Source organism: Apteryx rowi, unplaced genomic scaffold (genome assembly GCF_003343035.1).
Source record: "Apteryx rowi isolate R43461 unplaced genomic scaffold, aptRow1 scaffold_1, whole genome shotgun sequence".
NCBI lineage: Eukaryota > Metazoa > Chordata > Aves > Apterygiformes > Apterygidae > Apteryx > Apteryx rowi.
This window is the reverse complement of record NW_020447196.1, coordinates 1,159,163-1,177,391: the sequence shown is the minus strand read 5'-3', so window position 1 is coordinate 1,177,391 and position 18,229 is coordinate 1,159,163. Positions and strand designations below refer to the sequence as shown.

At 38.9% G+C, this 18,229-nt stretch overlaps 2 protein-coding genes and 1 long non-coding RNA gene across 4 annotated transcripts in view; 2 read left to right on the top strand and 1 right to left on the bottom strand.

The window, feature by feature from the left end:
• The window catches only part of GPT2 (glutamic--pyruvic transaminase 2), a 31,274-nt gene extending 14,983 nt beyond the window's left edge, over nucleotides 1-16,291 (top strand). Inside the window, exons 4-11 of the mRNA XM_026060337.1 lie at nucleotides 4,431-4,564; nucleotides 6,581-6,824; nucleotides 8,277-8,356; nucleotides 8,903-9,039; nucleotides 9,715-9,889; nucleotides 11,062-11,217; nucleotides 12,288-12,400; nucleotides 13,575-16,291. Coding sequence (XP_025916122.1) covers nucleotides 4,431-4,564; nucleotides 6,581-6,824; nucleotides 8,277-8,356; nucleotides 8,903-9,039; nucleotides 9,715-9,889; nucleotides 11,062-11,217; nucleotides 12,288-12,400; nucleotides 13,575-13,665 — 1,130 coding nt within the window. The 3' untranslated portion in view covers nucleotides 13,666-16,291. The remainder of the gene's footprint in view (nucleotides 1-4,430; nucleotides 4,565-6,580; nucleotides 6,825-8,276; nucleotides 8,357-8,902; nucleotides 9,040-9,714; nucleotides 9,890-11,061; nucleotides 11,218-12,287; nucleotides 12,401-13,574) is intronic.
• On the bottom strand, nucleotides 11,264-17,824 carry LOC112963397. The gene is made up of 3 exons (XR_003252582.1): nucleotides 17,611-17,824; nucleotides 16,732-16,843; nucleotides 11,264-11,586 (listed from the first exon to the last, which is right to left on the bottom strand). It is a non-coding gene; the product is annotated as an uncharacterized LOC112963397 (long non-coding RNA).
• Nucleotides 17,825-17,902: 78 nt separating this feature from the next.
• Nucleotides 17,903-18,229, top strand: part of LOC112963382 (borealin-2-like) — a 7,580-nt gene continuing 7,253 nt past the window's right edge. Inside the window, exon 1 of one of the 2 annotated variants that reach the window (XM_026060372.1) lies at nucleotides 17,903-18,123. In XM_026060372.1, coding sequence (XP_025916157.1) covers nucleotides 17,988-18,123 — 136 coding nt within the window. In that variant the 5' untranslated portion in view covers nucleotides 17,903-17,987. The remainder of the gene's footprint in view (nucleotides 18,124-18,229) is intronic. The other variant, XM_026060362.1, reaches the window with a different exon arrangement.

The following is an 18,229-nucleotide window of genomic DNA, read 5'->3' as shown; positions in this document are numbered from 1 at the left end:
AGGGGGAGATTCACAGTGTGGCCTACTGATAAGAGGTGAYTAATAGTACAAATTTTTGATGAGCCTTGGAATGTAAGAGGACAAGATGAAGATCGTACAGTTATGGAGCCCTCACCACAACAGTATCTAGGCATAACCATAAACAGAACGCTGAGCTTTTTTGTATTAGATAAGTGGCACAGAGTACTACATTTCCATAAATAAGCCTATTCTTTGTTATTGTTCTTATGACATCTGTTAATCCAGGACTCCGACAGATATGTCTCCTGCTAAATCAGGTGGGACTGTTCGCTATTTTATCATCTCTAGATGTTCCCTCCCTCTTTGCCAAGGAGTCTACTGTCTCTATAACCATGGTAACAACCAACAATGTATGTCCATCTCAGCTGATCCAGTTCATAGTCCTCCATCATAATTTTAAATCATCAATCAAAATATGTTTACCAGGCTATGAACTGGGGTATCTGAAACTCAGTTAGACATGTTGTTTTGTTGCCCCAGGTATGAAGGTGATAATGCCCTGCGAAGAGAAAAGCAAACAGCTGAAAGGTGGTACCTTTTTACTTTAGTCCAGATATAGTTTTAACTGAAGATGTCAAAGCCCTGTTTCTCCAAGGCAAAATAACCCTTGGAAGAACTCGGTTCTTCAACCACTGTTTCTCCAGCAGTGTATGCACACACATGCACATAAATAAATACAGGCTTTGCATACTCAATAGAGAGGAAATATAAAAGTTGTCTCCTCTCTTCTTTATCCTTGATCATCCAGCAACTGGACTGCTCACTTGTATCTGAAAAATGCTGTTAGAATTTCTACTTTAAAGAGAGTGTTGCAGCCACAGGGTATGGCAAAGAATCTGGCACACTTAATTACCCTCTTTCAGGTACAAAAAGAGGCTAACAGTGACATTTCAGAGGACATATTAGAATAACTGACATATCTCTTAATCTTTGTGATTGCAGTGCCTATTTGCATTGGCATATTTTGAGAGTAGGTGCTGTGAAACTTAATTAAAAAAAAAACCCTAAATAGTAGTTACATTAGCAGTCTTTCAGCCTTGGAATATTCCTAGCAACACAGGCTAATACAGAATATGTATTATCTTTGCCTTTTTTTGCATTGATTTTGTTTCTACAGGTAGAACATAAAAATACAGTTACCAAAACAGAGAAGTTGCTCTAGCTCTTTGAAATCCTTTTCTAGTTTACTTTGCAGGATATCTGTAGGATTTTAAGAAAGATCTGTCTGCCAGACAAAAGGTTGCTAGAGAATGGGATGTTAAACTCCTCTTGGAGGGCCATTTGGCAGCAACTGTCCTCATTTATAGATGCTAAAAGCTATTAAAAGATAAATACCTGAAGATCTCTAAAGGTGCATTTATAACATATATGCGATGCTGTGAAAAATATTGCAGACTGTGGACAAATCTGATTTGTCTGTACAGCACATATATATGAAAAAAAGGCTGGGAAATCTGTAGTTTGGTTTTGCAATCTACAGGACATTTCAGTCCCTGTTATATACTTCTGGAACAATTAATCAACACAGAACTTGTTGGCATGTAAGAGTTACTGGGGATACACTTGTATTTTGCCTCAATCTTTCTTTGTAGTGCTTTTCCAATTCATATTACTTGCAGGGACACGATGAGCATTCTCAAAATGCTGATCTTGGTCCCATGCTTCTGGAATGAAATGAAAGGAATTCAGCCTTGGACGATATTTCAGAAAAATGTTGATCCTGTACAAAATCCCCTTTTCAGTAGAAGACCACACATTTCAAGTAATTTGCATTAGCTCAGTAGGCATGGAGAAAGCAGGCCTGAAGCAGTCTTAATATTCAAGCAAGATTATCATTCTGAATACATCCTTTTAATTTCAGTGGATAAATAGAAGTTCTGTAAGTCAGTGACTGGAGTCTAAATGATTTTTTTCCTGATATAATATGTACCAAAGAGCAACTGCCCCTCTAAATTCCCGAGAACTACAAACACTGAAGACCTTTTTCATCTGTTCCACTGGTTTACGCCTTCTCTCCACCCCTCATGTCTTCAGTATCACTAATCAGCCACTGCTCTTGGCCTCAGCTGCAGATCAGCCTCTGTATAGCACTCCATCAGATACATTTGAGGTGGGGGGATGTACAGCTGAATGGAAGTTATTTCTATCACCTTATTGATATTTTGACAACTAATTTATTGCTGTTCTCTGCATGGTCAAGAAGGGGAAATTGGCTTTCTTGGGAAAGCAGAGGTCAAAAAATGATCCCTCCATGTAGCCTTAAGTGCTGTGCCGTGTTCTAATAAAACCTTGTTTCCCCCAAATTTGGCAATCCAGCATAGAAGTGGCTTAATTACATATGTTCAACCTATTTGAAATGTTGCATCCACATCTATACTGGCCTGTGTAAGTATATTCATTGTGTTGTAAATATGAATGACTTGACCACTGGGTATAAACTAGGATAACCTTGCTTCCCAATAAACATTCTTTTGGCAAAGCCCTACTTGTAGTATCTTGCTATTCACTTGCCACATACGAATGCTCAGACATGTCCTCAGCTTCTGCTGTGTTCAAATACTCTGGGGTTCTTTTGCCATCACTTGTTTTGCCTGTGGGGTAGCTGTCATATCTTTCCAGGCAGCTGAGAAATTTGTAGCTCTTATATATAAAAACAATCTGTGCACATGCAGCCTTTTTGGATTAGGTTTAAATTTGTATTCATTTGCATTCTACACTGCAAACTGATGGGTTCTACTGAAAATTATCAAATGAGTACAAATAAGTGTAAAAGACCTGAAAATTGAATTCAGATCTTCCCTATATCCCCACTGAGTCATAAATCCTTTTAAATGTGGGTCAGGGTTTTTTTGAGGTGGTGGGAGAGATTAGTGATAAACCTGAATAAGAGCCCAGGCAAACTGTGTGATTACAACACTTCTTTTTCCCTTTCCCGCCCTCACCACTGCAACTGGAAGAAAATGTTTAGGGTTGCCAGGAACTGAACAGTAGTATCTGTGACTTCACTCTCTTGATCCTGTGCTTTACAGCAGACACAGATAATGCGGTTTCTGAAAGTCCTGCTGACACACTGTCTACACTAGAAGTTTTACCTTTCATAGCATCTTTGCTTACTGTATTTCTGAGGAAGAAGCTTGCTGCTTGGTGGGGAAGTCAAGAAAGGGTAAAAATCTCTCTATCGGCAAAGAGGAAGATACTTCCATACTAAAGTCATTACAAGACCTATGGTTTGAAACTTTGTATTTAGACTAGGTCTATCAGAATTTTTCTAGTCCTCAAAGGAGCACAATACAAAATGACAGCTTAATTTTGTTCTCCTAGTCTAACAGTAGCTTCTTAGCACTAGTCCAAGATCCATGTATAGACCCAATATACCTTTTACTCCTGTGGAGGTAAATTTTTAGGACATCAGGAAACTTTGTGCATGCAACTGTGCATTACTTACAAAGGTTCTTTGTCTTTATAAAWTATGCTGCTGCAGAAATAGAGCGGATCTGTTATCAGGCTGACCACTAGCATATAACTGAGTCCTGAGAGTTAAGTCAGGTACAGTTATTCCACTCCACCCAGCAAGCAAAGAAGATCCTGCAGCTTTGCAACAGTGTTCTAAACTCAATGTACACTTGTCACTTCATTGTCCATCAGTCTTGGGCTTTGTAGCCTGAATTCATTCCTCACCTTGTCTCAGGCTTATTTTTACTCTTTATTTTTTGCACATGCTCAGCAATGGTGCACACAGGCATCTAACATCTTACTTTATTTAAGATTGCTAGTTGTGCTCTGTAAACTTCACATGAGACTTGTATATTGGGGTTACACTAGATGTTTCTGCTACAAGTAACTGAAAAGCGGTTGTGGCAAATGCTGTGGGGGAGAAGGAAGCAGTTTAAGTTTTTTTGTTTCTCAGACTGTGGGAGGAAATGGTGTTATATKCTTTTTATACTGCAGATAGAAATCTTATTTTTGTCATGGATTTTTAAAAAGTTATTTTCCTTCCTATTACACATGCTACCTCTGTTCTTTGTTCCCATTACTTAAACAGTTTACTTTTAAAGTAGGTTGCCCTTCTCAGGTAGACTCCAATGTAAACAGAGTGACTGGAAGATAGTCAAAATGGGATTGCTGTCCCATTTTGCAAAGCAGCCTTTAAATCCTTTTTACCAATCCAGTAACTTACTTTTGTATTTCAGTGATACTTACTATATTTGCCTAATCGCAAATGAATTATTTTTGCAGTTCTGTGAACAAACCACTTCCTTTTCCTACACCTTGAAAAAACCCCACCAACCCTGGGGATCCAAAGCTCTCATATATACAAACTTCATACACTACTAGCTCAGGGATTTTGCTAGCAAACAGCAAATCTTATGTGCATTGTACTCAATTATCTCATGTTCTGTATTTCACAGGATCTTACAGTGCCAGTCAAGGCATAAATTGCATCCGTGAAGATGTTGCTTCATATATTGAAAGAAGAGATGGAGGAGTTCCTGCAGATCCAGATAACATATATCTTACCACTGGGGCAAGTGATGGTATTGCTGTAAGTGTTGAAATTAAACCTGTCTCTCCTTGGTATAAACCGTAATACATTAGTTACCTAGAAAATACAGATCTCTTTTGTATCTCTGGCCTCATGAACTCCTGTGAGCTTGATCTAACAGATACTGAAGTCACATAAAGTGGATGTCCAATTATGTGGATGTCCAATTATGTGGATGTAAGACACCAGCTCAGAAATAGGCCTGTAGACACAAAGTATCTTTACATACACTAACTAGTATCTTTTGTATAGGTTGTGCAAACTACATAGGTACCTAAATATAAATTTAGGAGACTCAGACCAYTCAGACTATGTCCTCAGCAGTTAAGATGCATAAGCACTGAAGCCTTGAGGGTATGAATCACTGGGAGATAGGAGAAGAGGGAACGACTTCGGAGGTGAGAAGTTACAGGAATTCTTCTAGTGAGCTGCCTGCTAATGCAGATTAATGCTGGTGAAAATCCCAAAGACTGATTTCAGTAGCCAGCTCATTTGGGAAAAACATAAATGTTTTGGCTTAAACCAAGGTTCAAAGATGGCCCTCAGTTAAGAGAGGAACAACTGTCTCTTAGATTTCTCCTTTGCACAGATGTATTTCCTGACATTGCAACAACTAGTAAGTTCTTTGCTTTTATTAAGGCAGCCTTTTGTAGCTTGTTTGTAAAACATTTTAAAAATGACATCTAGTGGCAGGGTTCAGAATGACAATGTTCTGACATGAACAGCTCCGATCTCTTTAGTGAATTGGATTTCCAGAGTTTGTAATGCCAAGGGTTACACTGGCAGCTTGTCAGGAATGGCAGCATAGCATATCAAATCTGTCCCATGCTTACTTGATTTTGCCAGTGATGAAAAGCCAGCAATATATTGAATCTCATTATTTGGCATTTCCAAGGACAGAACAACTATTTATTCAAAACTTGGGGAGGGACGGTGTTAAAGACTTTTTAAATTTGCATTTAACCCTGATTACACTTTTTGGATGCTAGGTATTTTTAAACTCACGGTGGATATAAAACGATGATGCTTATAGATCATTTGCTTAGCAGCTCAGTTAGTATGTGATGAGAGGTCCACAAAGGCAAATTCTGTTCTAGAACCTGTGAGAAACTTAAAGCATATTGCTGTTACATCTGAAGTGCTATTTTTCTTTTTACACTATCAATTGGATGTTGATAAGGATGCCTGCTTAATCGCATCTGCCCTTCAGAATTCTCCCTTGATCATAAAGGCAAAAAATCTCTCCACTTACTGCACCAAATCCACTCTTTTATCTAATTCACATTAAAAAACCCTACACACGGACACAAACACACACAGAAACACCCTTTGGGCAGAGGTAAATCCTCTGGGCTGACCTCACCATAAGAATTACATTTCTGTCTGTATCTTCTGGGCAGAAGCTATATATGATACATTAGATATCCATTCTAAGATATACAGACTTGTGGTCTCTTGTCTTACTCGAAGATGAAACCATAATGCCAGTCTCTAGCTTTGTTCCCACCTGGCCACTTCTGCTCCTAATCTGAAACAGGTCTCTGTTCCAGCGGAGAACCTCCATGTGCCCCAGCTCTTATTTCTGGTTTCGTTATTGGCCTCTTGTGCTTAGCGGGATAAAAGGAGCGGAAGGTAATGAGCAACAGCCAGCTGAGGTTTCTTTGCTTACAAAGTAGAAAATCATGATCTTAATATTCCTGTTTCCAACCTTCCTTCTAGTCTTGTGCTCATAATTTMTTCCTAAATGCAGCAGTTGATCAGATGTGATCTTTAGAAGCTGTGACATGCAAAGGAATTCCACTAAACTGAGTTAGACAATTCTCAATAAGCTAGTAGCTTCACTTGAAATAAATAGATATCCTTTGATATAGGAAAATGACTGTATGCTTCCAGAATAGAAATCTACTTTAACTTGATTTTTTTTTAGGAGTGAAGATCAATAACTTTTTCTTGAGTACACTCTTAATTCTGGTGTGTGATTTTTTTTTTTAATTTTAATTCCTACTTTTTCCCCAGACAATTTTAAAGATCCTGGTCTCAGGAGGTGGGAAATCCCGAACAGGAGTGATGATCCCTATACCACAATATCCCTTATACTCAGCAGCCATATCTGAACTAGATGCTATCCAGGTGAACTACTACTTGGATGAAGAAAATTGCTGGGCACTAGATGTGAATGAACTTCGCCGTTCCTTGAATGAAGCTAAGGCATACTGCAATCCAAAAGTCCTCTGCATAATCAACCCAGGAAATCCCACAGGTCTGCAGCAGTTTTGTTAAACAGATATTTTTAAGCTCCCCCTCCCCCCCCGCCTTCTTCATTCATTTGACATTGCTGGCAAATCCTAAATATATGTCAAATATGTAAAGCTGAATTCTAGAGATCAGTGCTTTAAGTGGTGCAGTATGCCATACTATTAAAAACTTATCTTCAGCATCATGAAACTACAGGGATCTGGGGAGAGAGGAGGGAGCAGGTTTACTTTGTTTGTGGGACCACAACTGGAGCCACTGCTTCCATTGAGCTTTTGCAGACTTGTGGAGTGTGGTGACCTTCGGTCTTTATCAGAGATCGTGTCTCTGACATGACCTGCAGCCTCTTGCCTCTGGGAAGCAATGACTACAGATACGCTCTGAACTCGCCGGCAACTACTCTCTCTCTTAGATGATGTTTCTTTCTGAGCAGTGGAGGTTGCTTAGTGACAAGCTAGCTCCTGCTGTCCCAAATTAGTTCAAGCACTAGGGTCACTGCTACTCTTGCACAAACTGGACTCTGCGAGGCAATATTTTGTCTTCCCACACTCAGTGGGAAGATTCCTGCCTAGCACAGAAGCAATATTCCTGCAGAAGCCCTAGGGCTCCCACAGGATTAAGTAGAACCTTAAGTTTTAAATGGTGATTTCAATGGTGTGACAAATATGGAAGGATCAGGACTCCTTTCAGTCCCCTTTAACATGCTAACAGGAAACACTTGCAGATGAGATCCACTGCTTCGACCTACTTGAGACTATGAGAACAAGTCAATTGTCAGTATATCGTTGCACTCGTCACTATAGTATTTATTAGCATTATTTTACATTGATATTAATGGCTTGGGGACAGAAGAGAAGTTAACAAAAAAACTTTAAATGAAAGTGAGGCTAAACAGCCGTAAGTGATCTCTTTGCTGCTTGTCAACTGAACTGTAGTGAACACCTATATGTATATATTCATAGCTCATTGCACTTGTGAAGAAAGGTGGCTTAGCCAATACGTCTTACTTAGCAACTGCAATGAGTTAGGAAGGCACAATGTCAGTTAGTGCAGCTTGGCTCAAACAGGAACACAGTAACTCAACTCCTTGCAAGTATTCGTCCATCTTCTGAGTAAACTACATTGTGAAATAACTTGCTTTTGTTTGTTTAATCATCATGCGTRTAAGGATTTCAAATGATCAGTTAAATACACAGACTACTCTTAATGAGCTAATGAATAATTAAGGTATCTCACACCCACTTTGCTTGAGTTACTAAGTTACCTTGATCCGTAATTCCTGCAAGAATGCTCCTTACTTTCACACTGTAGTGAACTGAATTCTAAAATTCAGTGGCTCTTTTCTGAGAAAGAGGGGTATCTTATTGAACAGCTAATAGTCTAACTCAGTCTGGGCTAAGAAGATTTGTATATATTCTCTACTAACTTTGTTCCTCTTGCTTTAAAAAACAAACTATAGGACAGGTGCAAAGCAGAAAGTGCATTGAAGATGTGATACATTTTGCTTGGGAAGAGAAACTTTTTCTTCTGGCTGATGAGGTAATGGAATAGTCTCTTCTCTCAAAAGCACAGCTAAGAGTAAGTGTACGAGGTGTAATCTTTTTCCATGTGTGGCAGTGGTATTTTTTAAGTACAGGGAACAGATTCTCTGTTATCATATTAAGACACGAACAAAAATGCAAGGAGGATTAGTATGAGAGGAGGTTTGATCTGGATTTGAACTGGAGAGAAAGTATTGTTTCTTCAGCGGGGGCACAAAAAGGAAACTTGGCTGGAACTGACCTAAAAGCTTACATGATATTCAGACTACTTAAAATGAAAGAAACTGAAGGAAAATCAATTAAAAAATATAAGTAAAGGTTGAATTATATAAAGAAGTTCACTGTTCTTCCAAAGGCCAAACTATTAAGTAAACCACATGAGATAAAACGTGTCATTATAATAACTATTACTTAAAAAAGAACCTTCTGTCTTCTAAATGCTTTAAGTGTTAATACTGTTTCTTCAGTGATCTGACTCTCTAAAAGGCCATCTTTTATCCCCAGCTGGGGGAACAGAGTACATTAATGCCTTCTGACTGTTCAGGTTTACCAGGACAATGTGTACTCTGAAGGATGCCAGTTTCATTCTTTCAAAAAGATTCTGTATGAGATGGGGCCCGAGTACTACAGCAATGTTGAGCTAGCCTCTTTTCACTCCACCTCCAAGGGATACATGGGAGAGTAAGTCTGTTGTTTTCTTTTTTAATTTCACCTTCCTCATTAATCCGGTTGGATAGCCTTCTCATGTTACTGACCTGAAGGTAATCCAGGGTCCTCTATTAATTTGAACTAAAAACTATTGAGAAAAAGAAAAAAAAAAAAACATTTAAAGCACAGAGTAGTTTTCAGTTGTTTTCAAATCACTGAATAGTGCAACGTTACAAGTCTATTTCAAACACCTAATGCCTCAGTCCCATGAAGCTGCAATCTTACAGGTCTAAACTAGACCTGTGATAAGGCCTCCTTTAGTCAAGTGAACAGTCCAAGAATCACTGAGAAATTTAATGTTACGAATGTTTGGGCTTGATTGTTTTTTAGGGGGGAAGAAATGGAAGGAAAAGAGTTTTCTGATTAAATGAACTCTGCTACAGCCAGATGCTCTTGTTCTGAAGAGCAAACAATCCAAGTTAATGATTAACTTAGACGTCTAACAGGGAGGCTGCATGTGCACTATTTTCTTCATATGGGATATTAGGATTTAATGGCACAGTATTTAGTTCTATCTGAAAACAACCTATATGTTAAATATTGCAAGATATCATTAATTGTCTTTCCACTTTTGCAGTTGTTTTCATTGCTTTTCCAATATTTTTATACTCCAGGTTAACTGATGTTTTCTGCTCACTCTAATCATAGATGCGGCTACAGAGGAGGTTATATGGAGGTCATTAACTTGCATCCAGAAATTAAAGGACAGCTTGTTAAGCTTCTTTCTGTTCGTCTTTGTCCTCCAGTCTCAGGACAAGCAGCAATGGATATTGTAGTGAATCCTCCAGTACCTGGAGAAGAATCTTATTCACAGTTCATAAAGGTCGGCTATAGCACGCTTGTTCTTTCGAGCATTTCCTAAACCTATGCTAAATATTGTGAACTCAAAATGTGCAGAGGCCTGACTTTTTTCTTTTCTTCTTGGAGAATCCTGTAGTAACACTAGTTTGCAGAACTATGAAGTGTATTTTAAATTAACTCAATATGACTACCTTTAAAAATATTTCTTATTCCTTTTATGGTTTGTTTAGGAGCCAAAAAAGCTAAGAAAGCATTATCAAATCAGCTTTCTTGCTGCTAAGTTTAGCTTTTTTTTAGTGTTTAACATGAAAATAGATAAGATTTGCTTTGACTAAAATCTAAGTAGGAATGTAAGTTCAAATGCAGTTAAAAAGTCAGCTTTGTTCCTAGGTATCTAATGCCTTTATATACTGAACAACATGGTATTTTGGATTAAGTATACATATAGTTTCTCACTTGTAAAAATGGAACTGAATCTGCTTAGGAAATTACAGTACTGAGTTGGACCAAAGGTTCCATTAGCCTGCTCTCTAAAAAGATCCAAGATTGGATGCTCCAAAGAAGGAAGAATGTAAGAACAGGGCATGCAGATAGAGAGACCTCTCCAGGTTACTGTCCGTCTGTAGCACTTGTAGTTTCAGATTTCCTAAATACCCTGCCATTGTAGGCAAAAATACAGGAAACAGGGCATGATTCTTCCCAGTTTCTAGCTAATAGGACTTTTGAGGCAAAGGTTGTGCTAGTAACCTTAAAAATGCCTCATCTACTACCTTTTTATAGGTAGCTTTCATAGAAAAAACCAAAGACTGAATGTATATAGAACCCATGAAATGTTGTCTGATGTCTCCCTCCCTCCTCCCAGCTGCAAATCAAGCAGACAGGGCAACTCATTTGCTAGTAAACTGTGCTTACCTTACCTCTCAAAAGTTAGTATTTAAGATGTAGGACACCTCACTTGGAGAGTGTGTATCTGCTGTAGTATGAATTATGTTAACTTGTACTGTAAGAGGTCCCTTTTTGCATTGCTGTCTGTAAGAGTAAGACTGGATTAGGTAAAACATCATTTGTTCTAAAAGCTCAGCAGAGCTCTAAACGTGCTTAGTTCCAGGTAGGCTTCTTGAGGCATCATAGTTTTCTCTGGCAATTTTATTGCCACTTCAAATATGTCAATCTCAGCATCTTCCTTTTTAACAGGAAAAGGAGTCTGTTCTGAACAATCTTGCCAAAAAGGCCAAACTAACAGAAGACATGTTTAACAAGGTACCAGGAGTTCACTGCAATCCCCTTCAGGGAGCTATGTATGCTTTCCCACGAATCTTTATCCCTTCCAAAGCCATTGAGGAAGCAAAGGTCAGTCGGTCATTTTTTTCCCCATTTCATTTTAATCTTCACACACTTGCACCTGCCACTTTTAATGATGAATTTTTATTACAGAGAGAGTAAGCTCATGTAGTTACAAAAGCAGTACTTCATTCACTATGTATGAGCTTAAATATTACACGACCTTTACTTAAAAGGAGGGAAGCAAAAAATAACATTTCAACACATCAGTGAGGCTTCTAGGTTGAGAACATTAATCAAGGAGGTTAGTGGTCGTAAGTTTGAGTCATAGGATGGACAGGTAGCTGGACCTGTGCAAATTCCAATTTGTTGCCCCTGCCCAGGTTCGGTAAGGCAAGATGTATGATTGGGATTCGAAATGGCTGCGCATGACCGCCCCTGCAAGAGAAGCACATTCAGCAAGCAAGTGAGAGATGGAGGGAGGTTTCCTTACAGATTTTAGTTCTGTACAATACCTTTTTCATATCTGGGTCAATAAAGTATATCACGAAATGACAAGTCTTTCAGGTCCTAACTGGAGCTCTATTACCTAATGCATAACATGCATTTTTTTTAAAGGGAACTGTATCTGCATAGCAGAGGATTAAAATAAGGCTTTCTTTTTTTCCAGCTGATGATGTGATTAGGCATGTAACCTGCATGTATTGAAGAACTTCCATAGTTATTAATCAGGGGACTTTCTAGTCAGCAAGATGCTTCAGGGGAAAAATAATAACAGCCAACAGAACTGGAACACATCTCTCTTGAATTAATTTCAAATTGTCAAATGTCAGTGGCTTAGATTGTTGAATGTAAAATTCTGAGACTTTTGGCTACAAGTCAGTCAAGGAGAAAAATGAAAATATCTAAAAGCTTTGTTTTGAAGTGAATGTTTTGTGTAGGTTCTTCATCCCCATGAACTAGTGCTATTTAATTTGTAGCATGAAGTCTACCATTAGGAATTATTCTTCATTTATTTAGTGAAAAAATAAGAAACTAGAAATGCAAGAGGAGAGTTCAAGAAGAAAAGCAACCATGAAATTGTATATATTTGGAGTATTTCAACTTCATTAATTCCAAAGTTGACATCCATTCCTTAGGCTCATAAAATGGCACCTGACATGTTCTATTGCATGAAACTTCTAGAAGAGACTGGAATATGTGTTGTACCTGGAAGTGGATTTGGCCAAAGGGAAGGAAGCTACCATTTCAGGTACAGTTTCTATTTGCTAAAATCAATTGAACTGTAATAAGCTAAGTATCATCCTAGTACTTTCTCGTCTGATTAAATATAAGATTTTTTACTTAAATTTACATTGTCTCACTTTCTACTGGACATTTTCTGTGGGTCTGAAAACTAGGTAGATGATTTGTTCTGCTCGATGAGCTATTCAGGTTCTTATGTCTTCCCAGCTTGCCAACATAGTTTTCTTCTAGTTTTATACACCGACGTTTGAAATGCCTTCTCCACAAATACAAACAATAATAATAGCTTATATTCTAATCTTTAAAGTTGACTGAGGCCTCAAAAAATTTGCCCTGCTTTCTCCAGAGGGGTGAGGGGGTAGGGACGAAACCTTCTAATACCCAAACTGTGAACATAAACTCAATTGCTCTAGCTTCCAATAAGCAGCACTATATTCCAGCTGAGCCACYGATAGCTGGAATTTATCATGGAATTCAGTCTTATTGGTCTGAACCAACAGACTGGAAGTTAGCTTTAGTTACGCTAGTTCTGCAACACAGATAGCTAGGTTAGGTGGCTGGGTGCATGCTGCTCCAGGAAAAAAATGTGCATCCATCTTCTCCTACTGAATGGGTGCAAGTCCAGAAATAAGATAATACTGTACCACTGTGAGAAAATGTTTTGTTTGCATCCTATCTTTAGCTCTTGCAAACAGTCTGATAACTCAACTTGATTTTCAGATTATACTGAAGAAGGAAAAAAGAGACTAAAAAATTGCAGTTTTGGATGTTGCATTGCTTTAATGCTTCTGAATCTAGTTTTCAATTCAATATGACATTTACATTTACTCATAACTGACAGCCCTTGAAGATCACAAAACTGAGTATCAATTGGCATGACTGCCCCAAAAATGGGAACAGACTTGCTGAGATTTCTTAATGATAATCTTTTTATCACTCAACAAAAATGAATTTTTGAATTCCTGTATATTAACCAATTGAAACCAAATGCTACAGTTTAGTAATATAGTTCAATTAGATCATAAATGCAGAAAAATAAGAGAATCACATCAAAACAGATATTAAACTTAACACATTACTAGCTGACCCCAACGTAAATCAACATCTGTGRAAAGATCTCACTTTAATTTGTTCGGAAGATAATGTGTTTTTTCTTTCTTCTTCTAAAAATTATTTTTCAGAATGACCATTCTTCCTCCAGTAGAAAAGCTGAAGATCTTATTGGAGAAAGTGAAAGACTTCCACATAAAGTTTCTTGAAAAATACGCATGAAAGCGCTGTGGCTTTTTCCTCCCATCCCCTTCCCTTGAAGGCGAATGCAGAAAATGAACAAAGATGCGCTGAAAATGTGCTGTTCAGCTAATTTAACTAAATTCAAAATAGATAGAACCTATCTCAGATACTGCTACAACTTATTGGACAATTAAGTTTAATGTCTGATATAGAAGACGTTACACCTTTTTTCTTTTTAAGGGGAAGGGGAGAATGTGAAGAAAGCGGTGGAAGAGTCAGTAAATGATTTTGTGCCTTGATTGGAAGTTACATTCTTGAACTTCTGGCTCAATAGGTTGGGGAAGGAAGCTGCTTATGAAAATTACTACTGTTGTGCTCTTTTACAAAACAGAAATGCTTAGAGCAATTGTTTAGCTAGGAACATGTTTGCCAACTTAAGATTCTGCTAAACAAAAATTCAAAGGCCTACGTTCTAGGTATTGTTTGGTTTCCTTTTTTTTTTTTTTCTGTTAGGTAGGTAGTGTTTTCCAAATCTGATAACACATGGAGGTACAGCATGCTTATTTAAAAAAAAAAATCTTTGGTAGATGTGTTTGGATATCTTTGAACTTCTATTAAAAAAAAAAGTCCTGCCATTGCAGCATAATCTGAGTGCAATACAGAGTTTTGATCAGAGAAGGAGTGAACGTAACGTCTTCTCAAACCCTATTTTTATGTAATTGAAAAATAATGAGGAACACTAGCTCTTCTTACTCCTATGCTATTCAACGCAGATTCTGCCAGCATAAGATGAGAGCAGTGAACACTTCTTCTCCTAACAACTCCATTTGGCAAATAATAAAGCCAGTGAGTCTCCTGTTTATTCACATCTTTTACATACATGGAACCTAATAAGCTACTAACCTCAAAGCAGATATGAGTATTGTCGATCCTTTCAAATAGGGTCATATAAAATACTATTTCAAAATCACCTTATCAATGGAGAGCATTTATTCAGAACCACATGATTAGAAGACTTGGCTGGCTTAAATCCAACTTGAATTGTTAAGGACTAACAAACATTATCAGAAGAAATGCTGGAGGTGGTGTCTAATGAAAAAAAAGATGTATTTAAAAGGAAAATGTCTTGCACCTYGCATAAAGATGACAATAATACACCTCACTTAAATTTTCCACAGTCATATTGCTGGCTGAATGGTCTGAGAACTCAACTAAACCAGTTTCCTATCTAAGAGCAGAGCTGTGTTACTCTGCTACCTGTGTTAGTTTCCCTGCATAGAGAAAGAAAGTTTCAGTCTCCCTAGAGCTCGAAGTTGGATACCTTCTGCTAGGACAGATAAAGGACTGAAGGAACATAGCTTCCAGTATTCAGCCATGAAAGCATTAATATTTGTCAGGCTTAGGTTCAGCATTTTACCAAGTTTCTTCATTAAGAGTATGTCATTTAATCTATTCGCTAATTTTAAATTATTATTTAGAAGTAAACTCATTAATGTCTACTAGCACTTTGTTAGGCTTCCTCTGTAGCTGGTTCAGCATGCTATGCTGATCCATGTTACTAAAGCCAAGGGCTAGAGAATCACCATATGAATAAAAGATATGCCAATTTATTAAGATAAGAGATGTTGCCAATAATTATCCTTACAACCGCAGCTACTAGCCTATGAAGTAGCATTGGCAGTAGCTGCGCTTCTCATAGTTCCTTACTGAAGTCTGTAAGGAAGAATTTAGCAGTACTCAATCATCTGCCAGTGGACAGAGGTTCATAAATGAAAATGGCTTGCTGGTAGACAAAGTTACTATGGAGGCTTGGAGAAAAAAAATCTACCATTATCTTTGGAGGACAACAGACTGGGAACCCTTATGTTGCTACTAACCATCGATAAATACAACCTTTTATCTGCTAGCACTTTCCACTTGGCATCCTTAATATGCACTAATAAAACAAATCCAAAAGCAAAAATGTAGTAAGAAGTCAGAATATTGATGTAAAAATAAAACTAACAGCACTTTCCTATTCTAGGAACGTGTCCAAATCAGATCTGGCTTTGGACTTGTAATGCAATGTAGATTGAAGCTAAGATCTAACAATGGGAATTAGAATATTTTTTTATATTTTTGTAACTACAGCTTTTTCATGGGGTAGTATTTGTAATCTAATATGTCAATAGATTTTATATTTGCCTTGCATTTGCACCTGATACTCCTGGCAAAAATGTAAAGGTTTACAAATTTCTAATGATACTTCACAAGTGTCAAAGGCTTTTTGTTTTAAGTCAGGACAGCAATTCTTATACTTTTAAATCAAAATTTAATGGCRTAAACTGAGTTTTTTCTAAACATTCTATTATGGTGCCTTTTATGTTTCTGACATCRTAAGGGATAACACTTTGTTTTTGATGCATCACATATGGAAGGGTGGTGATTTCTATTGTCCATCCACAATATTTGTATGTTCTGTGATAAGGTAAATGTGCATTTTTGTGGAACAATCCTATAAAGCTAAGAAAAGAGGCTTATTTTCAATGTCTGAAATATTTCATTAATAACAGACAATCCTTACTTTCTAATGCATGCTTCTAGGTTTGGTTTTCCTACAGGTGCTCCTTACTATGGTACTTTAGATGTATGAGACTTCCAAATAATAAAGCACATGTTAAAAAAAGTAATAGTTCTCCATTTCCTATGTCACTGAAACAACATTTCCTGGATTGCGCTATGAGACATTTAACTTCATGTTCAAACTAGTATTTACTTTAATCCATGTATCTGACTAACTCATACTTTCCAAATCATCTAATTTATGTATTGCTCCAATTTATGGACTCGAAATTTGTCACACCTGTTATCATAAAAGTATTTCTTACCAATGCAGTATCTACAGAGATTGCCACAGGTATGTTTTATGTTCATAATTAATCACATCTATTTCTGTAAGGAGTTGTAACCAGGAGTTAACCAAGCCACATTTATTTCTTCATAGAAAGGATCAATCAGTTGGTTAAGGCAGACCAACTGAAGGGTTTGGTGAGAGGTTTGTTTGGTACTGTTGGTTGTTTCTTTTTATAAAGACTTTTTACAAGGTTTTTATGAAATTAAACTTACTGAGCAACACAATCTGTCTTCTTGCAGTGGCACCTCAGAATTCCTTCAGCGGTGTGTGTTTGATAACTCCAAAGAAAACGAAGTTTAGGGAAAGGGAAGATACTCCTGCTTCCTTAAGCGTATATGCATATGCCAGCAGCACCAAAAAAAMACAAAGTTACCTTCTTGTATCAGGTATTTGAATATTTTCTGGACAAGAAACTTACACTGCTTGTCTTTTTTTTTTTTTTAAACAAACAAGAACATGCTCTGATATAAAAGAGCTATGTTACAAACTGTCAGTCAGGTTTTCTACAGCTTTGAGTGATGTAGCGTGCCCCATCTGGTTCAGTAGATACCGACATTGTATTAAACGCACAAGAAGCTACAGAAGAAAGCTTTTCACTTTGGAGGGCTTGCCACACGAGCTGCTTACACTGCACAAAAATCCCTAGTGTCCTAAAACTTATCCCGCTTCCTCTCTATGCTGGTCCTCACTCAACAAATACAGGTTAGATCACTGATACAAAACTTAACATACTGAAGCCTCTAGTGTAGATTTTTATTTGGATGCATATAAAATAAGTCTCTACAAGGAAATCCATTTTAAGGAGATGGCTGTGAATGTTTGTGTGTGTTAAATAGTATGTATATGTAGTCTTAATAATCTAGCGCTCTGCATTATTACGTTTTTATTAAATACCGTCTTTACCTGGCTATAATTTAGACCAATTGTACCAATTTGAGTCCGGCTGACCAGGTTATTTACTTTCGCTAGCTTTAAAGCACTGAATATTCTGTTCACTGGAGACCTGTACAGTAGCTGGACGCCGCAGCAAGCCCTTAGGCGGGCTCTTCCCAGCGGAGCAGCACGTTTCCCGACACCCCGTTACTACTCACCCGCGCCACGGCAGCGGTCGCCACCGGCCTTATCGCAGGGCCTCGAGGTCAGCGGCAGCTGCTTCGAAGCCGTTAACACAAAAACAGGAGATTTTTTTTCTTTTTTCCTGTCAGGGAGAAGCGTGTTCTGCCAGGAAAGCGCAGGTGCAGCTGCTGCTGCTGCTGCTGCTGCTGCGCCGCCGCCACCCCCCCCCCCGGGCGCCCCAGCCGCGGCCCCGTGCCCGCCTCTGGGCCTCCCCCCCGCCGCCGAGGCCCGGACCCCCGGGCAGCTCCCTCCCCTCGGCCCCCGCGGTGACCCCGCCCCGGGCGCGAGGGGGAGGGCGAAGCCCCCGCTCTTTACAAAGGCGCCCCGGGGGCAGCGCGGCGCGGCCGCAGCCATGGCCCTGAGGCGGCCGCCGGGCGGCGGCAAGCGGCGCAGCACCGACTCGGGCGTGGAGCCCGACCGCGGGGCCCTGTCCCGGGAGAAGAGGGAGCAGCGCATCGCGCTCTTCCTCAGCGACTTCGACCAGCAGGGTAGGGCCGCGCCGGGGCCTGCGGGGGGCCGCGCCGGGATCCGCCCTCGCGGCCGCCGGTAGCTGCCGGGCGCGGAGCTGCGCCGAGGCGCCGGCGAGGGCTCGGC